At 33.5% G+C, this 17,011-nt stretch overlaps 1 protein-coding gene across 2 annotated transcripts in view; it reads left to right on the forward strand.

Moving 5' to 3' along the window:
* The window catches only part of CTNNA3 (catenin alpha 3), a 1,495,188-nt gene that overhangs the window by 1,435,558 nt on the left and 42,619 nt on the right, over positions 1-17,011 (forward strand). For both annotated transcript variants that reach the window (XM_045841855.1, XM_045841856.1), the window contains exons 16-17: positions 5,701-5,806; positions 13,520-13,654. In XM_045841855.1, coding sequence (XP_045697811.1) covers positions 5,701-5,806; positions 13,520-13,654 — 241 coding nt within the window. The remainder of the gene's footprint in view (positions 1-5,700; positions 5,807-13,519; positions 13,655-17,011) is intronic.

Here is a 17,011-nt window from a genome sequence, read left to right on the forward strand (position 1 = left end):
TTTTTAACTTTTTCTTAATTGTTGTTCAAGTACATTTGTCTCCATTTTCCCCTTACCACTCTCCCTCACCCCAGCCATCCCCACCTCCCACCCTCGACCCCACCCCCTTTTGGTTTTGTCCATGTGTCATTTATAGATGTTCCTGAAAACCCTTCCCCTTTGTAACAATTTCAAAGCAAAAATAGAATTAGTCTTCTGCCCAAGCAGAGTATAGGTTTTACAATTTTAGCTGTATTGGTGAAGAGGCTTGATGCTTTCCCCAATTTTCCCACCTACTTGGTGACACCCAAAGTTCTCTTCAAAGGGAACACAGATTTTGTTGCTAAAATGAAAAAAAAAATGCAGGATTATAGCACCCCTGGCAGTATGTGCAGAGGAAATGCTGTAAGTTCATAAAGCCCTGTTTTTTCCTCCATGTGCCCAAATAAAATACATTCCCCAGGCTTCTTTTCAGTGAAATGAGTCTGTGTGTCTGGGTTCTGAAGTATCAGTGGGAGTGATGTTTTCTAATTCTTGTTCTGAACCCTAAATCTCTTCTGTGATCCTCATTCTTTTCCTCTGTCAGATGTCTGAATGAAATGGATCCATCCAAAGGCTGTGCTGCCTTGGGAGTAGATCATCTTGTGCCTAGAAGGAGCCCGGGTTCTTAAATGCTGTATGATATACAGCTTATCACCCTGCATTACACCTCAATTGTGATGTAGAAGAGGAATAAACATTATTAGGCTGAGGACTAAGATAGTTTGTTATTGTTAGGCTACTCTGAATAGTAGGAAATGAAAAGAGCATAAATGAATCTATGTGTACGTGTGTGTTATATATATTATAATGTGAATATAATTATATATAATTATGTATAACACACATGTATCCATATATGCATGTGTTTTCTATATATATAAATATTTTTATATATTATGTATATTTATATATTTATATATAATATAATATATTTATGTATAATATATAAACAATGTATATACTATATAATAGTTTATTTTGTAATAATTTATTTTATAATATATATATTTATATATCTCTATAAATATTTATATATATAGTAAACACACACACACATATATATTACAGAATGTTCAGACTATGCTCCCTCTTTCACAAGACTTTTTTTCAGGCTTGAATTCCAACATTTCTTCAGGATACTAATTACTCAGAAAAATTATTAGCTGACTATTCACTAGCTGATTTTCTAAGGAATTTTATAGGGTCCTCAAAACTTGAGAATGACACTTTACAAGACTAAATGACACCCAGGGAGAAAGAGTTGCCTAATTAAAGTTTTGTGCTTGAATAGTTAGAGGAACAGTATGTACATGCTTCAGCCTAGTACCTCTCTCCACATCATCCTTTTCAGTTGCTTCCATGATAATTAGTTTTATCTTTTGTGTCTAATGTCAGAACTACAAGCAAGAGAACTGTAGAGCTAAAATGTTAACTTGGGAAGTTCATACTACCCAAAAAAATCTGTCCACTAAATGTAAATTGACTCCTTGTAAGGAGTCAAAGAACAACCTTAAACAACAATGACTACACACCCAGTTTATAGGTGTATCTATTTCACAGATTTTTTCTTAGTAAAAGTATACTGAGGTGTGAAAAGGAGCTCAATAAAATCAAGACAGTTCGTATGGTCTGGCAAGTACTGTAATTATTAAATCAAAATTTAAAATGCCATCTTTTACATAATATCATCATTTGTAAAGGGATAAGGGAAAGAAAAAAATTAACACCTGCTGAGCAACTAGTATGTGCCAAACACTGCATAAAATATGTGATTCTGTGTATCTGTACCTTGGGGCACATGTCACAATCAGTGTTTCAGTAAGGAGTTAATGATCTCAGACCAACTAAGTCATCACCCGGCCATTGGGCGTGGCTGACAGGTGTCAGTGCAGGGTTGAAGACAGATGTATTTTCCAAGTGCATGTTTATTTCACTCTGCTTTATTGTGGCACTAAATTTCAGTGTTAGAATTAAGTAAAGTAAATGTCTAACACTAAGATTCTAGATAAAAGTTCTGTTTGTTGTACTATAAATAAATATCAAAGTACAACTGCTCATCAGGTATTGTGATTGTAATGGCCGAGTTTGAATTCAATGATTAAAATGACGGGACGAAGGGAGAGGTGGGGGAAAGGTCCCAGGATAAATCATAACAACAAGTAATAGTAGCCTCAGAAAAAAAATTCCAGGACTTTGGACTACTGGTGTTATTTCCACCATTTTCAGTGACTCCAAAAGTTTAGGTAATGCAGCGTACTTATATTTCTGGGACTGGGACCCAGATCTAGCTGACGTCCCTTGCAGCTGGTGCATGTAGTCAGATCAGTGTTGGTGGGCCTCTTCCTAACCACCCCTCACCAGAACCTAACGCTCATCTTTGCACTCTGCTGCACTCAGGGTAACTCTTATCGATGTTTTTTTTTAAATAGATAATTTTACTTTGTGCGTTTTATTGGATGCAGAAACTATTTGATATTTCCTATCATTAAAACAGAGTTCTAGTTGTTGAACTGTTACTGACCAGCTGCATCATCTTCTCACCACAGTACTTGTGCTGATTAAGAGAAAGAAGAGAGGGGTGGATGCCAGAAACGGAGAGAGGACAGGGAGATATATAAGAGTCAAAGTTGAGGCAATGTCAAAAATAACTCAAGGCTTTATGTTGCACAAAGAAAGTTTCAAGGCATCGCTTTCTCTTGCATTAATAAATTTTTCTATGGCATCAATATCACCGAGTTTTTGCATTCTTTCCCATTATAACTTCTAACCTATAATTTAATGATTTATTGGCAGACTGTATTCTAGAGCTTGGTCTGCCCTGTTTTGGGGATGGGGAATAGATAGATTATTATCACATGCACTATTTATTAAAGATATCTGGCCATTGGTTTCTTTAAAACATTTCCAAAGTCTACCCCTCCTCTTCTGGGTATCTTTCTCTGTAGGATCCAAACTCTGATTTAAGATACAGTTTGCTGACAGGAAATCCTGAGAACCCATTATGAAAATGAAGGCAACAAACAACCTTTGAATATATATCCCAATTTAAAAAGCCTTCATTACATAGCACATTTCAGGCTGAGAATGTTAAAAAATTTATCATAGTTCCAGTAATTGCAGCTTCCTCTGGAAGCTTAGCATAATATGGAATCATTTGTAAAATGTGTATTTTGTTTGGCACTCAGTAGGAAGCTTGCCAGGCAATACATTTAATTAGGAACATGAGGAAGAGAATAATTGCAGTCTGTCGTAATGTATTATTGTTACTTTTAAGTTTTCCAAGTGTTTAAGACAGTGGTCTCATAACAAGGTATGTATTTAAAGCTAGAGGTAATTTCCCTTTCATTGGCCCAGAGATTTTATAGGAGGAAATATATTACTTTGAACAGAAAGGTGTATTAGCTGTATTCCTTAGATATAACTTTTTTGTCCATTGTTTAAGCTATGCGTGTTAGCTGCTCTCTTTACAAACAACCTTTGTTTATTGTTTCAGACCTTGAAAATTGATACATTGCCCTTTCAGGAGCTTAGACAGCTTTATTTAAGTTTAACTTTCTCTGAAGGTGCATAGAAATAATGAAATGCAATGCCTTTCTTGAACATAACCATGTACATAACATCCAGTCCTGCTGATGCATAAGGTAAATTTGATAAGAGCAATTCAAATATTGTAGCTATTAATGTTGATTTTTAAAAAAAATTACAAAGCAACATGTGTCAGCAGATTTAAAAAGCGGTATGATGAGGACCGTATCTTCAGAGGCCAGATTTTCATTGTTAGACCTGATGTTCCATTTTTATAGGAAAACTTGCTTATAGTGAATTTGAGAGGCGCCACAAAACAGTGCAATAAAAAGGGCCTATTTGGCACACACATCTTGGTATTCAGTTTGCAGGCAGAGAATATTCTGATCATTTATTTTTACATGAATTCCCTCTATCTTTCATTACTTCATAGTCATCTTCTCCTTAGTGAGTAGAGAATGTTCTCTACTAACAAACCCTTAGGTTTAATAACATTAGGACATCTGCTCAGGACCAGTCCAAGGTGTAAATAAGACATGGACAATGATTGTTTCACTTTTTCTCGTCTAACTACTCTGTTTTGGCCTCTCTAAATCTTCCTTTTCTCACCCTGACCAGTTTCCTCCTCCTTCCCATCTCCCTCACTCTCCTCACTCCCATTAGAACATCAAAACAATTATGTCGCAATATATAGATGATGTATTATACAAGTATACACTTGTATAATACACTTGTATAATACATCATCAAGTGTATACAAGTATACACTTGTATAATACATCATCGTTGTACACATATAGAATTTTATTAACCATTGGCACCCCAATACATTTAAAAAATAAAACACACACAGGAAAACCCAGAAAATAAAGCAATTTGTTAGTGAGCAGTTCCTTCAGGGTCCCATTCTCTGCTAAACACAAGGAACAGAACCCAAGTAATTGGCACTCAGTGGAGGATCAGGAACTGGACATAATGGGATAAGGAGGGGAGTCACTTCAGGTAGATGGGTCAGTCATTTTCATTTGGGTGATCATCCACTTATTTTTGAGGAAAGAGAAGTCAGGGAAATAGCTCCTTATCTCATTCCTCTATAAAAATGTAAGTAATGCACTTTTTTCTTCTTAACTACCTTGAAAAATCTCTAAATGAACACAACTTTTATTCCATGGCATTAAAAATCAAGATTATTTTAAAGTAACAACCATAACAATAATAACTTGTACTATCGATTGCTTGTTTTGTTTAAAGCAATGTTCTGAGCGCTTTGCAGAAATAAATGCATGCAATCCTTAGAATGATTCTGTGTAGTGGGTGTTTGTGTTACCACCAAGGAAACAAAGTGGATATTTACCTTGATTTACTTACACAAATAATAAGAAGTAGTCTGTTTGGGGGAAATATTACAAGATAGTGTGACTCCATGTTCATACTCAGTGATGACATAAATACCAATTAATTGTGGAAGGGAAATAATGTGATTAAAAATGCAATTAACCAAAACACTATTAGGAAAAGGATTAAAAGAGCAGAGATGAAAGTAGTCCTTGCTGATCAAAATGTGCTGTTTAACATATATAAAATTTTAAATCTCATGTATCTTCTTAGAATTAGAAAAATACGTTAGCCTTGAATTATCTATATTATCCAAGAGTATTTCTAGGCTGAAGTTTATTATAAGAAATACCTAGGAATGAAGATCAAATGTATTTCATCCCTTTGGCAGTATTTCCTGAATCTTAACAAGAGATCTCCATTTTCTTTTTCTTTTTTAAAATTTATTTTATTAATTTATTTAGTTTTGAGAGACAGTAAGGGAAAGAGAAAGAGAGGGAGAGAAACATCAATGTGTGGTTGCCTCTTACATGCCCCCCAGAGGGGACCTGGCCTGCAACCCAGGCATGTGACCTGACTGGGAATCGAACCAGTGATGCTTTGCTTCATAGGCCCATGCTCAGTCCACTGAGCTACACGAGCCAGGACATTATTATTATTTTTTTAATACCAAAGTCTAGTTTAGGCCTGTCTGAAACTGAAGTATGTAAAGCTATTGGCCAGTACTTTGGGGTACAAATCTTGTCTGTGTTTGTGTAGGGTGTGTGTGTGCATCTTAGCATGAACCACTACAACTAACATGTACTCTTTTACTTTAAGGGGCAAAGGACCACTAAAGCATACAACTGATGTAATCTATGCAGCTAAAATGATATCGGAATCAGGATCAAGGATGGATGTCCTCGCTCGACAGATTGCTAACCAGGTGAATTTTCTGCTGATGCATGTGGTGAAAGTCTATGTTAATTGTTTTCTGCCATTTCAATGTTAACTTTTAAAAGTTGGATTTTACTCTATTGGGTATTTTATTATTGAATTATTTTAAAGTTCTATTCAATAATTAATATACAAGTAGTGGATATTTCATTCTAAGGAAGCTTAATTTCTTAGGGCATTGTTATTATAACTTAGGACTTGCTTATTTCTAAGATTTTTGAACATCAAATATATTCAAATTACTTTAAATATCACCTTTTTAAATTTCAAATATACTCAATTGGCTATAATACCCAATGTTAGTATTTTTTTTACTTTAGATATCTTATTTTAACTCTTTAAAAAGTAATATGTTTTAAAATTCTAGTATATTAATTTTTCTGAGCAACAATATATTCTGGCATTCTGTGTAAAATTGCAAAACAGATAGTAATTACTCAAGTACTAAAGTGAAGGTATAAAATGTAGAGTATATAATCCTTACAGAGGTTTACAGTCTATGTACTTTGTATTTTCTTTTTTTTTTACATTTTTCTCATCTGTATTTCAGTTTTCTAAGCTACTTTATTAGAGTTACCTGTTACCCAACTTTTATTTAAAAATCTCTAAGTTTTTTTAGCTAATATACTGAGATATTTAAATAACATTTCAAACTGAGATACAGCATTAATTTGCAGGTTTGATATTATTCAATTTTATAGTGCATATCTCCCTTTGGGGGGAAAAACACATTTCTTTTTGACTTTGCAACTATATACTTTTATTGGGAAGGCTCCTATTAGTTACTGTTTTTATCCTCTGTTTCTTAAAACATGAACTTTCTCTTATTCGATATTGTATTTGTGGATATCAGGAAGGAGAAACATAAGAAATAATAACAAATAGTTTTAAATATTCTTGAATATTTAAATTATATATATGTATATATATAATATCTTGCCACTTTAAACATTGTAAACATATTAATTTTTAGGATTTAGTGTTTATAGTTAAAACAAACTATATCCTAATATATGAATAAATGACTGAGAGCAAAATATCCCATGGTTTTCTGTATTATATGCAATCCAAGTTGAAACTAAAAATGAATTGGAAACAATTCTTAAACTCAGGATAATTTAGTCTAACTAGGGAAATATGACAAAATTTAAACAGCATATAATTTGTGGTAAAATATCTGTGATTGAAAAATGTCAGACCATAATTTCCTAAACAGAACTGTCAATTCAGCATGTCCAGTGTAGATCATGTGAGTCTGTGTTGTCCTTTCTCCGACATAACAGGAGCTTCACTGCATTTTTACCATACCTTCCCTAGATACCCTTTTATTCTGTTTGACAAACCTCCTTTTGCTAAAGAGCAGCAAAGATAGGCATAGCAAAAAAGAAAATCTTTGAAAATATGCTGAGATTTCTAAATGTAGAATCATCTCAAATTAGTGTCCAACCAAATTTAATGGATGGTAGAGAGGGAGAAATACCTCTTTATTGATATATTAAATAGGATGGGTAAATGGTTTTATAGTAGGCAAGATGAAGTATGAAATAGTTGAAGCTTCTATGTGTTGAGTGTAAAATGTTGATAAGACAATGACATGGACAGATGTGATTGGTATACAGATCTTCTGAAGACAGAGCTGGATAATAAAAATGCAGTAATTTTTATGTTGGAAGTTACAGATGAAGTGAGGGGAGTGTATACTGTTATCCAAGAAGAGGATAGGAGTGAAAAGAAGCCCAATGACAAAAGCTGAGAACACCAGAAAGGAATCATTGAAAATTGTTTAGAATGAATGGTCATGAATAAGAATATAGAGAGATGAGATTACAGGGCTGAAGAAGGCTTATTGTTTTGAGAGATTTTATGTTGATAGATTCAAAGATAGAAAAAGAAGACATTAAAAGTGCAGAAACAGATGGTATCGTTGATGATCTGTAACCCGGAGGAAGGTGAAATTAGACAGCCTCTGGGCTGGTGTCCAGGTTGAGAAGTGAGTCCTGGAGAGGGAAAGGTTGTGGACACTGTTTTTGCTATCACTGGTTGCTTGAGATTTCTATTCCAGCCGATTCACAATGACACCCAATACTTTTCATTAACAAATGTTGTCAGCTTAGCAGAAATTAAACTGTTTTCTGTAATTGCAAAAGTCATCTTAAATGTTTTTTAAAAATAAAGTTTATATTCCAATATGGGCTAAAAAAATAGTTGAGCTTTGGAATAAAGGTCTGTAAAGTATTCACTGTTCTAATTCACTCTTAAAATGTAAACTGAAAGGTAATAAATGTTTTTTACTTTTCTTCTCATCTTCAATGATGAATGGTATATTGGTAGTGAGCATCTTACCAGAAGAGTGAAAGCTGTTTTAGCATGAGAAAACCACTTAAGCTGACATGCCATCTGCTCGCCTACAGTGAGTGTCCCAGTGGTTATAAAACCTAAATTTAGAAAAAAAATAGTCCATGAATTAAAAAGCAAACCAGATGTGCTGGTCAACATCTCCTATCTTAATAAACAGAAATAACCAAACTGTGTTATGATATTCTACTGCTTGATTTGTCTAAGAAAATCCCTGGCAGAGTAACTTTAAAAGTTACTTCATGCAAATTTTATTTTTAAAAAAGTCAAGGGCAAGAATGTTTATGAGTCTAGGACCCAAACTTTGTATAAACTTTATGTAAAAATATGCCCTGGCTGGCGTAGCTCAGTGGATTGAGCACGGGCTGCGAACCAAAGCATCGCAGGTTCAATTCCCAGCACATGCCTGGGTTACAGGCCACGGCCCCCAGCAACTACACATTGATATTTCTCTCTCTCTCTTTCTCCCTCCCTTCCCTCTCTAAAAAATAAATAAATAAATAAAATCTTTAAAAAAACTTTATGTAAAAATATAAAAGGTGGGAAAAGGTTTTTTGACTTTAATAAAGGAGGCTCAGCAAATATTTGGAGAATATAAAAATAATTTATTTTTAAAATTATAACTGACATACAATATTATATTAGTTTCAGCTGTACAACATAATAATTAAACATGTATATAACTCACAAAGTGATCACTCTCATAAGTCTAGTACCCATCTAATATCATAGTTATTACAATATTTTTTACTATATTCATTGTGCTATATTTTATATCCCTGTGGCTATTTATATAACTGGCAATTTGTACATCTAGTCCTTTCCCATTTTTTATCCATCTTTCCAACTCTCCTCAAGCCTACAACCCTCCATTTGTAATGTATACAGATCCATTCTCTGTATCTATGACTTTGTTTTAGGTTTGATTGTTTTCTTTTATTTTTGGGGGGTGTTGTATTTTTTTAGATTTCATATACATGTGAAATCATATGGTATTTGTTTTTGTTTGACTTATTTCACTTAGCATGGTACCCTTTATGCTCTTGCACATGGCAATATTTTATTCTTTTAAAAAATTTATTTATGTTCAGAGAGAGGGGAAGGGAGGGAGAAACAGGACAAAAAACATCACATCAATGTGCAAGAGATGCATTGATTGGTTGTCTCTTGTACACCTCCAGCCGGGACCTGGCTTGCAACCCAGGCATAAGCCCTGACCTGGAATCAAACCATCAACCTTTTGTTTTGTAGGTCAACACTCAATTCACTAAGCCACACCAGCTGGGGCAATATTTTATTCTTTTTTTATGACTGAGTAATAGTTCATTGTATATGCACTATCTCTTTTCTTTACCCATCAGAGGAGCATTCTTAGAGTGGGAATGACTCATTATGCTGATTCTGCTCCTAGGTGGTCAAAACCAATCAGAAAAGCTTTCCAAATGTCAATAGAAAAAAAGGCTTTAACATATTTGGCATTATGGAATTGACCAATTAGCATGCTTTCATTGCTTCATTTATAAATCTGACTACAATCGTTAGGTGTAACCAAGATTCTCATCAATTCTGGAAATAAAGGGTAAAGCTGTCTCAAGGAACTTTTTATTTATTTGTTTGTTTGCTTGCTTATTTAATTTTTAGAGAGGGGAAGGGAGGGAAAAAGAGAGGGAGAGAAACAAAAACATATGGTTGCCTCTCACACACCCCTACTGGGGACCTCATCCACAACCCAGGCATGTGCCCTGGCTGAGAACTGAACTGGTGACCCTTTGGTTCTCAGGCCATGCTTAATCCACTGAGCTATGCCAGCTGGGGCTGCCTCAAGCAGCTTTTGATTTCAAAGTTCAGCTTCAGACTTTTTACTCATTTAAATTATTTTTTTCTTAACAGAATTCTAAATTCTTCAAGTATGGCTTTGAAAGAGCCCCTTGAGAGAGACTGTATGTTTTTCTTGGTGATTGCAACATTGGTTATTGGTTAATAATCTGATTATTAATTGGCAAGTTCAATTTTATCAGATGTTAAATAATGGTGCTGGTATTTAAGGACAAAATCCACACTAATCTTACAACTTACAGATAAGAGTATCAATTAAAAAAATTACAAATCAGAGTGGCAATTTACTGTTTACCATATAAGATAAAACTGGCAAGAAGACTGATACTGTTCCTGGATTGTAGAGATAGGTACATATAGCTAGATCATGTCAGTTTGAATACCAGCTCTACAGTTTATTAATAGGGCAATCTACTAACCTCTCCGAGTTCTCTTCTTTGCTAAATGGGAATAACAATAGAACCTACCTCATGGAATTGTGTGATGATTCATAGAGTAAATATAGGTAAAGTACCTGGAATCATACATGGCAGACAAAATGCTCTGTGTGTCAGAGACTATCATTGAGTTCATCCATGAGAACAAAGAATAATTAAGACTATTACTCAGTGAGAACAAAGAAAACGGTGTTTTCCATGACTGTCATATGGAAGAGATCATGGTACAGAGAAAACTAACTTCAAGCCTTTAGACAAAATATATATTCTATCAAAACTTAGTTTGCAAAAGTTTATGCAACATGACAGTAGTCAGATGAGTATGCATGGTCTTCTCACGATCCACCCATGTTGTCACAAATGGCAGTATTTCATCTTTTCTTATGACTCAGTAGTATGACCTTCTTTGTATGTACCACATCTACTTTACCCAGTCATGCTAAATGAAATAAGTCAGACAGAAAAAAATCAAGACCATATGATTTCACTCATATGTGGGATATAAAACTGAAAGCAACAAATGAACAAATGAGAAAAACAAACAAATTCAAAGACACAGACAACAGTATGGTGGTTACCAGAAAGAAGGGGGGTGAGGGTACTAAAGGGTGAAAGGATTCAAATACAGGATGACAGAAGAGGATTTGACTTTGGGTAGTGGGCACACAATGCAATATGCATTTTATTAACCAGTGTCACCCCACTAAATTTAATTAAAAAGGAAAAAATAATGGAATCTAGATCTAAGTAAAATACACTGTGAGTATTAGAATCATGCATGTAAAGAACATGGCACAGTGCTAGGCACATAGGAAAGACTGAACAAAGGTCAATGTCCTGTCATGGTAAAACAATTAGATGACTTGCCTTTCATCATTACAGGCAATTTTAAACAACTAATGTTGGTCTTTGAAAAAATTCTAAGCACTGTTCACTTCAAAATAATACTGAAGACATTGTTTCACCATGAATTAATTTTTCTTTGAAACTATGCAATCCACAGTAATCTGTGATGAAAAAAAATACTCTAAATTCTCTTGTTTAGTGATTTAAAATAAAATATATTTGAAAGCAAATAGATGTGGATTCAAATACTGGCTCTGGTATCAGCTCTTCAATCATGAGAAAGGTATTATGCTTCCTAAATTTCTGATTTATCAGCTATAAATTGGATTAATTCCTTCCTCTTCCTCTCCTTCATTTCTCTCCCCCACCCCCATTTTTCCTACTTCTCCTTTGCCTTAATTAGTTATAATTTAATCCTTCCTGGGTGATTTGGTGAATTACCCTTACTTCCTCTTTTAAAAGTGTAAAAACTTTTAAAGTCAAGACTGCTCTATCATCTTGCCTAATTGTCTCTCTGGCTTGTTACATGTCTTTGTATCATTTCATATACCCATGCCTATCTTCCTATTTAGCAGATTTTAGTAGATAGTATTTCTGCAGAATAATTTATTTTTTTGCTACATTTGGTGATGAACTTTTATTCAAAGGTCACATGTTTTCCTCTTGTTCATGCACACATTCTGGAGCTATGTAGGCTAGTGTATTCAGAAAATATGAGATTCTCAGGGATTTTTTTTAACCCTCACCCAAGGTCATACATAATGATTTTGGAGAGAGGAAAGGGAAGGAGAGAGAGAGGGAGAGAAACATTACACTACTTGACCAGGGAACAAACCTGCAACCTAGGCATGTGCCCTGACCAGGAATCAAACCCACGACCTTTTGGTTTATGGGACAACGCTCCAACCAACTGAACCACTGTGGACAGGGCAACTCTCAGGGATATTCCAACCACACTCCAGTTTATCCAGTAATGGGAAAAGCGGAAGTGCATAGAAAGTTTTTTCTGGTCTTTATCCTACCTTTTTTCTTATATTTTATTTTGCATATTAGTTCATTAGAATTAAAACTTTTATGGTAACCTTATTATCATTATAAATGTAATATATAATTTAGATATGTAAAACAGGAAGAAAATAAAATTGTTGACTTTATTGTTTATTTATATTTTCATATATTTATTTTTTAGTAACTGAATATTTTAAAAACAAATGCAACCATAGGTTTTTAAACAATTTAATTAAGATAGTATATTAAATTTTAAGGGCTGAGTTTTTTCATCTTCTGAAACCATTTTCCACATCCTTTGAAAATATTATTTTGTTAACTATATAATGTTGCATTATATAAAGAGCATTCTCATTTAATCTTTCTACTATTGTAGGACATTTATTTCCAAATTTTGCTATTATAAGTAATGCTGCTATGAATATTTTGCATAGAATTACTCTCCACATTACAGCATCCTTATGAACATGTATTTAAATTAGAATTAAGTTATTGGGAATTAAAAAGAACTACTACAATTGCATAGGAGAAAGGACACAAAGATTAAACACTGACCACAGATATTTTTCATGTTATGATGAAGCTCAAAGCTGTACTCCAGATAGTTCCTTACAGAAGATAATATAATATTGGAGACTTTTGGTAAAGAAATTTAATATATCTCTAAAACAGGATGCCCTCTGTTTCTTTGCTCTAGGTAGATCCACAGCTGTTAAGTGAAATTATTGCTTTTGTCAGTAATAAATAAGAGCATTAAATACTAAAGAGAAGATAAGATACAGTTTGTTGCAGATGTATTTTTTATGCTCATGTAAGTAACAAAAGTCCAGATGATGCACAACTGTAGGTCCTGAGTAGTGTTATAATTGCAACTCTAGAAGAAAGGAATAATTGTATTTTAAATATATAGTTTTTATACTTCTAATCTTATTGTTAAATTAATCACAACATGTTATGTACCTCTGGAATTCTTTGTATGTGTCTGGAATTCTTTTTTTTTTTTACTATTTCTTTTGCCTATGATGAAGTAATTAAAGTCAAAATATGAATAAACTCTTCTCATGGTGGAAGCATGTCAGAATCTGCATGGACTTGGTCTGAGAATTGGGGTTCAGTGAAAATGAAGTCACTACTTTGTAACTTACTTGCAGTATTGACTCACCTTGATTTGCTTATTATTTGTTTCGCTCTTTCCATTTCTATCTTTTATGCATATTTAGTGTCCAGATCCATCATGCAAACAGGACTTGTTGGCCTACCTAGAACAGATTAAGTTCTACTCTCACCAACTGAAAATCTGCAGTCAAGTTAAAGCTGAGATCCAGAGCCTGGGGGGAGAGCTCATCATGTCAGCTGTGAGTACTGCGGAGAGCTAATATCATCATGTGTAGATGTTTAAAACCAAGTTGCTACATTCCTCCTTACTCCACCAAAAATTATAGATCCATATAGGCTTCCAACTCAATTGGAGTTTAAAAAATTGCACTTAAACTAGTGAGAAATCTCTCCAGATTTCTTAAAGATATGTTAAATAAGTACACTGTGTTTTTATTTACTTCTGATAGTTTAGAATGAATCAGGTTTTGTAAGCCACTTGGATATAAAAAAAATATTAACTTAAAGCTGGATTTTCAGACTTCAGAAATAGTACAGATGGAACTCTGATTTGAATCCTATAATTTTCATTAAGTAAATGTATATGACATTGCAAATTAAGGTAATTATTTATTATTGTTAATTTATATTTCTTTTCCCATTATTTATTTTAATATCATAGAAATGCAGGTTTTGAAAACTTTTATTTCCAATGTAATAGTAGAAGTGGAATATGATAGAACACTATGGATTTAGAGGAACTTTCATAAATTCTTTGCTGACCCTGAGTTTCAATCTGCTATAAAATGACCATGGTAAAAATAATGTCTAACTTTTCTAATCATTTTTAATAACAGTATATCATTGCTTTAGAGTGGGTATGGTAATAAAATATTTTATATGTATAGTGGATTCAGTTATCAGTGACTTTGAGAAGGGCATGGATCAAGATTATAAATTTAAGTTAAAGTGAAACATCATGAATGTTATAGGAACTTATATTCATGAGGACAAATTTTTAAAAATGATAACAGCATACTTATAAATTTGTAACATCTAGGACCTCAATTGTCTGACATTGGACTTTCCCACAATGAAATTTAAGATTCTTTAAAAAAGTGTAGTTACAAAAATGCAAGCAAAGGATTAATTACTGTCAAGGGTAGTGAGCAGGGAATAAGCCTTATTTCCTGCCTTATATTTTATGTCATTTAATCTTCATAATAGCAGGCCACAAAGACTGTTTATTTGTTTGTTTTGCTTACTTTAACACTTGAAAAAAATGAAATCCATAAAGGTTAAATAGCTTCCCCAAGGTCATACTAGTAAATGTCAGAATTGGGGTTTACTTTCCAAGACCCATTTCTTCCCTGTTCAGGAGGACAACCTTGAGTCTATGGTGAAACTGAAGACCACAAATCAAAAGTAAACAATTTGGAAATTACATGTAGTTATTATTAGAAGTAACAGATTTAGTTTCCTTGATATTTTTCAAAAACCAGAAAACAAACTTACAAGACAACACAACCTGTACAGTATTGGTGTTCTGTCACTTTTCCAAGGAAAAATGTATTTTACATTGTCACAATCTATACACACAGAAATGTGTGTGTGTGTGAACACACACATGTATACAAGCAGGCATATAAAGACATAGCATGTGTATACTTACACATGCATTTAAAAGTATTGTATCTTTAGTTTGAATTATTAGACATTCACTCTACACTTTCTCAACAGTATAATACTTTGTGTTTAAAAAATATTTGTAGGCCAAAGTCTGTCTTTTGTTTACTTTTCTTAGTTTCACACTCACACCATTTTCACATAGTATAAATCCACATGAATTTTATCTTTAAATTATGTGCTACTTTTTTATGTTGCCTGAAAATAAGGTTTCAGAAAAACTATAGAAGTTCAGCCTATACATTACTGCTGAAATACATGACTTTTAATTGTACTTCCAAAATATAATTTCCATCAGATATATGAATTGAGGTTGCCTTCATTTCTGTTTGGTATGATGATTCAAATTCATAAACTCTATATATTTTACAGAAAGTTTAGGTATAAGCCATTTAGGATTTTTGATTTACCATTTAAAATCTGAGTCATTTGATAAAATGAGGAATACCATTGCAATTTCAAAACTATTTGTCATCATTTCACCAACATTTTTCATTAGAAAAGAATAAATCTCAAAATGGGAGCATGACCCCTCTTGGATGTTATACTGCCGTCTCACATGTAGATCCTGGAAAGCTATTAAAACACATTTCATTTGTATGTGACAAAGCATGCTTTCTTTAATCTCTTCATGACCCCGAGTTCTTGTCTTGTTCTTTTTTTCCCCTTAAATTGAGAAGGCCTTATCTAAGTCATCATCTTTTCTATAAGGTCTCCTGAAAAGTAACAAGCAAGTTTCTAAAGCAGGAAAACTCCTTAAGCATTACAGAAATTTGGACTCAAAACTACAGATTGTTCAACGTTCATTAAGTAGATTTTGCATTTCAAAATCAGGTTTAAGAAACATTACTTTTAGCAAATATATTTGGTTAAAAAGAAGTGAAATGCATTTCTGGAGTTAATGTGCAGAGAGCTGTCGGTCAGGAGTACTGGGATTTAGTGTAAAGAGAATGAATTTATAGCAGAAAGGAATATTTTCCAATCGTTCTTATATATATCTGCAAACACTTACCCTAAAATTCCATGTTTTACTTACAAGGAAAGACAAGTGTGGTTAGTCTAAAACCCCAGCCATGAATTGAGTATTGTTTCTGCACCAGGCATCTCAGAACACCCAGGGATGAAAAGATGAACAGAACAACCTTTCTCAGGATGCTCAAATATGTGCATGTAATATGCCTAAATATACAAGATGACTCCAAAACAATGTAATGAACACACATTAGTATGCCTGAAAGAACATAGTAAGAGGTGAAGAAATAATTCCTCTGATGTGGCAAGTGGGTAAGAGAAAGCCCCATAATTGGCTTGACTAATTGTACCTTGATTAATATGTAAAATCAAATGTGTATTTGTTGGGGGAAGGAGAGGAGAATGATTCAAGGTACATGGCACAAATGAAATTAAAAAATAAGAGAAGAAATTTTATAAAAATAGCAAACTGTTGTGACTATAAACAATTACACTCAGTAGTGTTGGTCTTTGTATTGGGTGGGTGGGGAATAGAAAAGAACCTGAAAACGAAATCGGAGCTCTTTCAAAAGAACCATTGATTGCATTTTAATCTGACCCTGTGGGCAACTGAGAGTAACTGAAAAAATTTAAGTTTGAGATGGGCATAAATAGATCCATACATTTGGAATGTAACTGTTTTTGATAAAAATAGTGATAGCTTGACAAGATGAAGGAGAGACTGGAAGACAGAAACCTGTTTAGGAATCTTTTCTTTTTTTTTTTTTAGTCTAAAGGCAGTGAGGACCTAGATTAAGGCAACATTAGTGAGAATGGAGAGCAGTGTGTCCATGCAAGAAAAAATTGGGAGGTGGAAGGTATTAGAGTAAATGATCTATTGAATGTTAAGATTGAAGAAGAAAAAACTTGATTTAATTCCAAAGGTTTAAGATTTGTTAACTTACTCAACAGTTGTATCA

Source organism: Phyllostomus hastatus, unplaced genomic scaffold (genome assembly GCF_019186645.2).
Source record: "Phyllostomus hastatus isolate PE091 unplaced genomic scaffold, TTU_PhHast_1.1 phas_contig_38, whole genome shotgun sequence".
Lineage (NCBI taxonomy): Eukaryota > Metazoa > Chordata > Mammalia > Chiroptera > Phyllostomidae > Phyllostomus > Phyllostomus hastatus.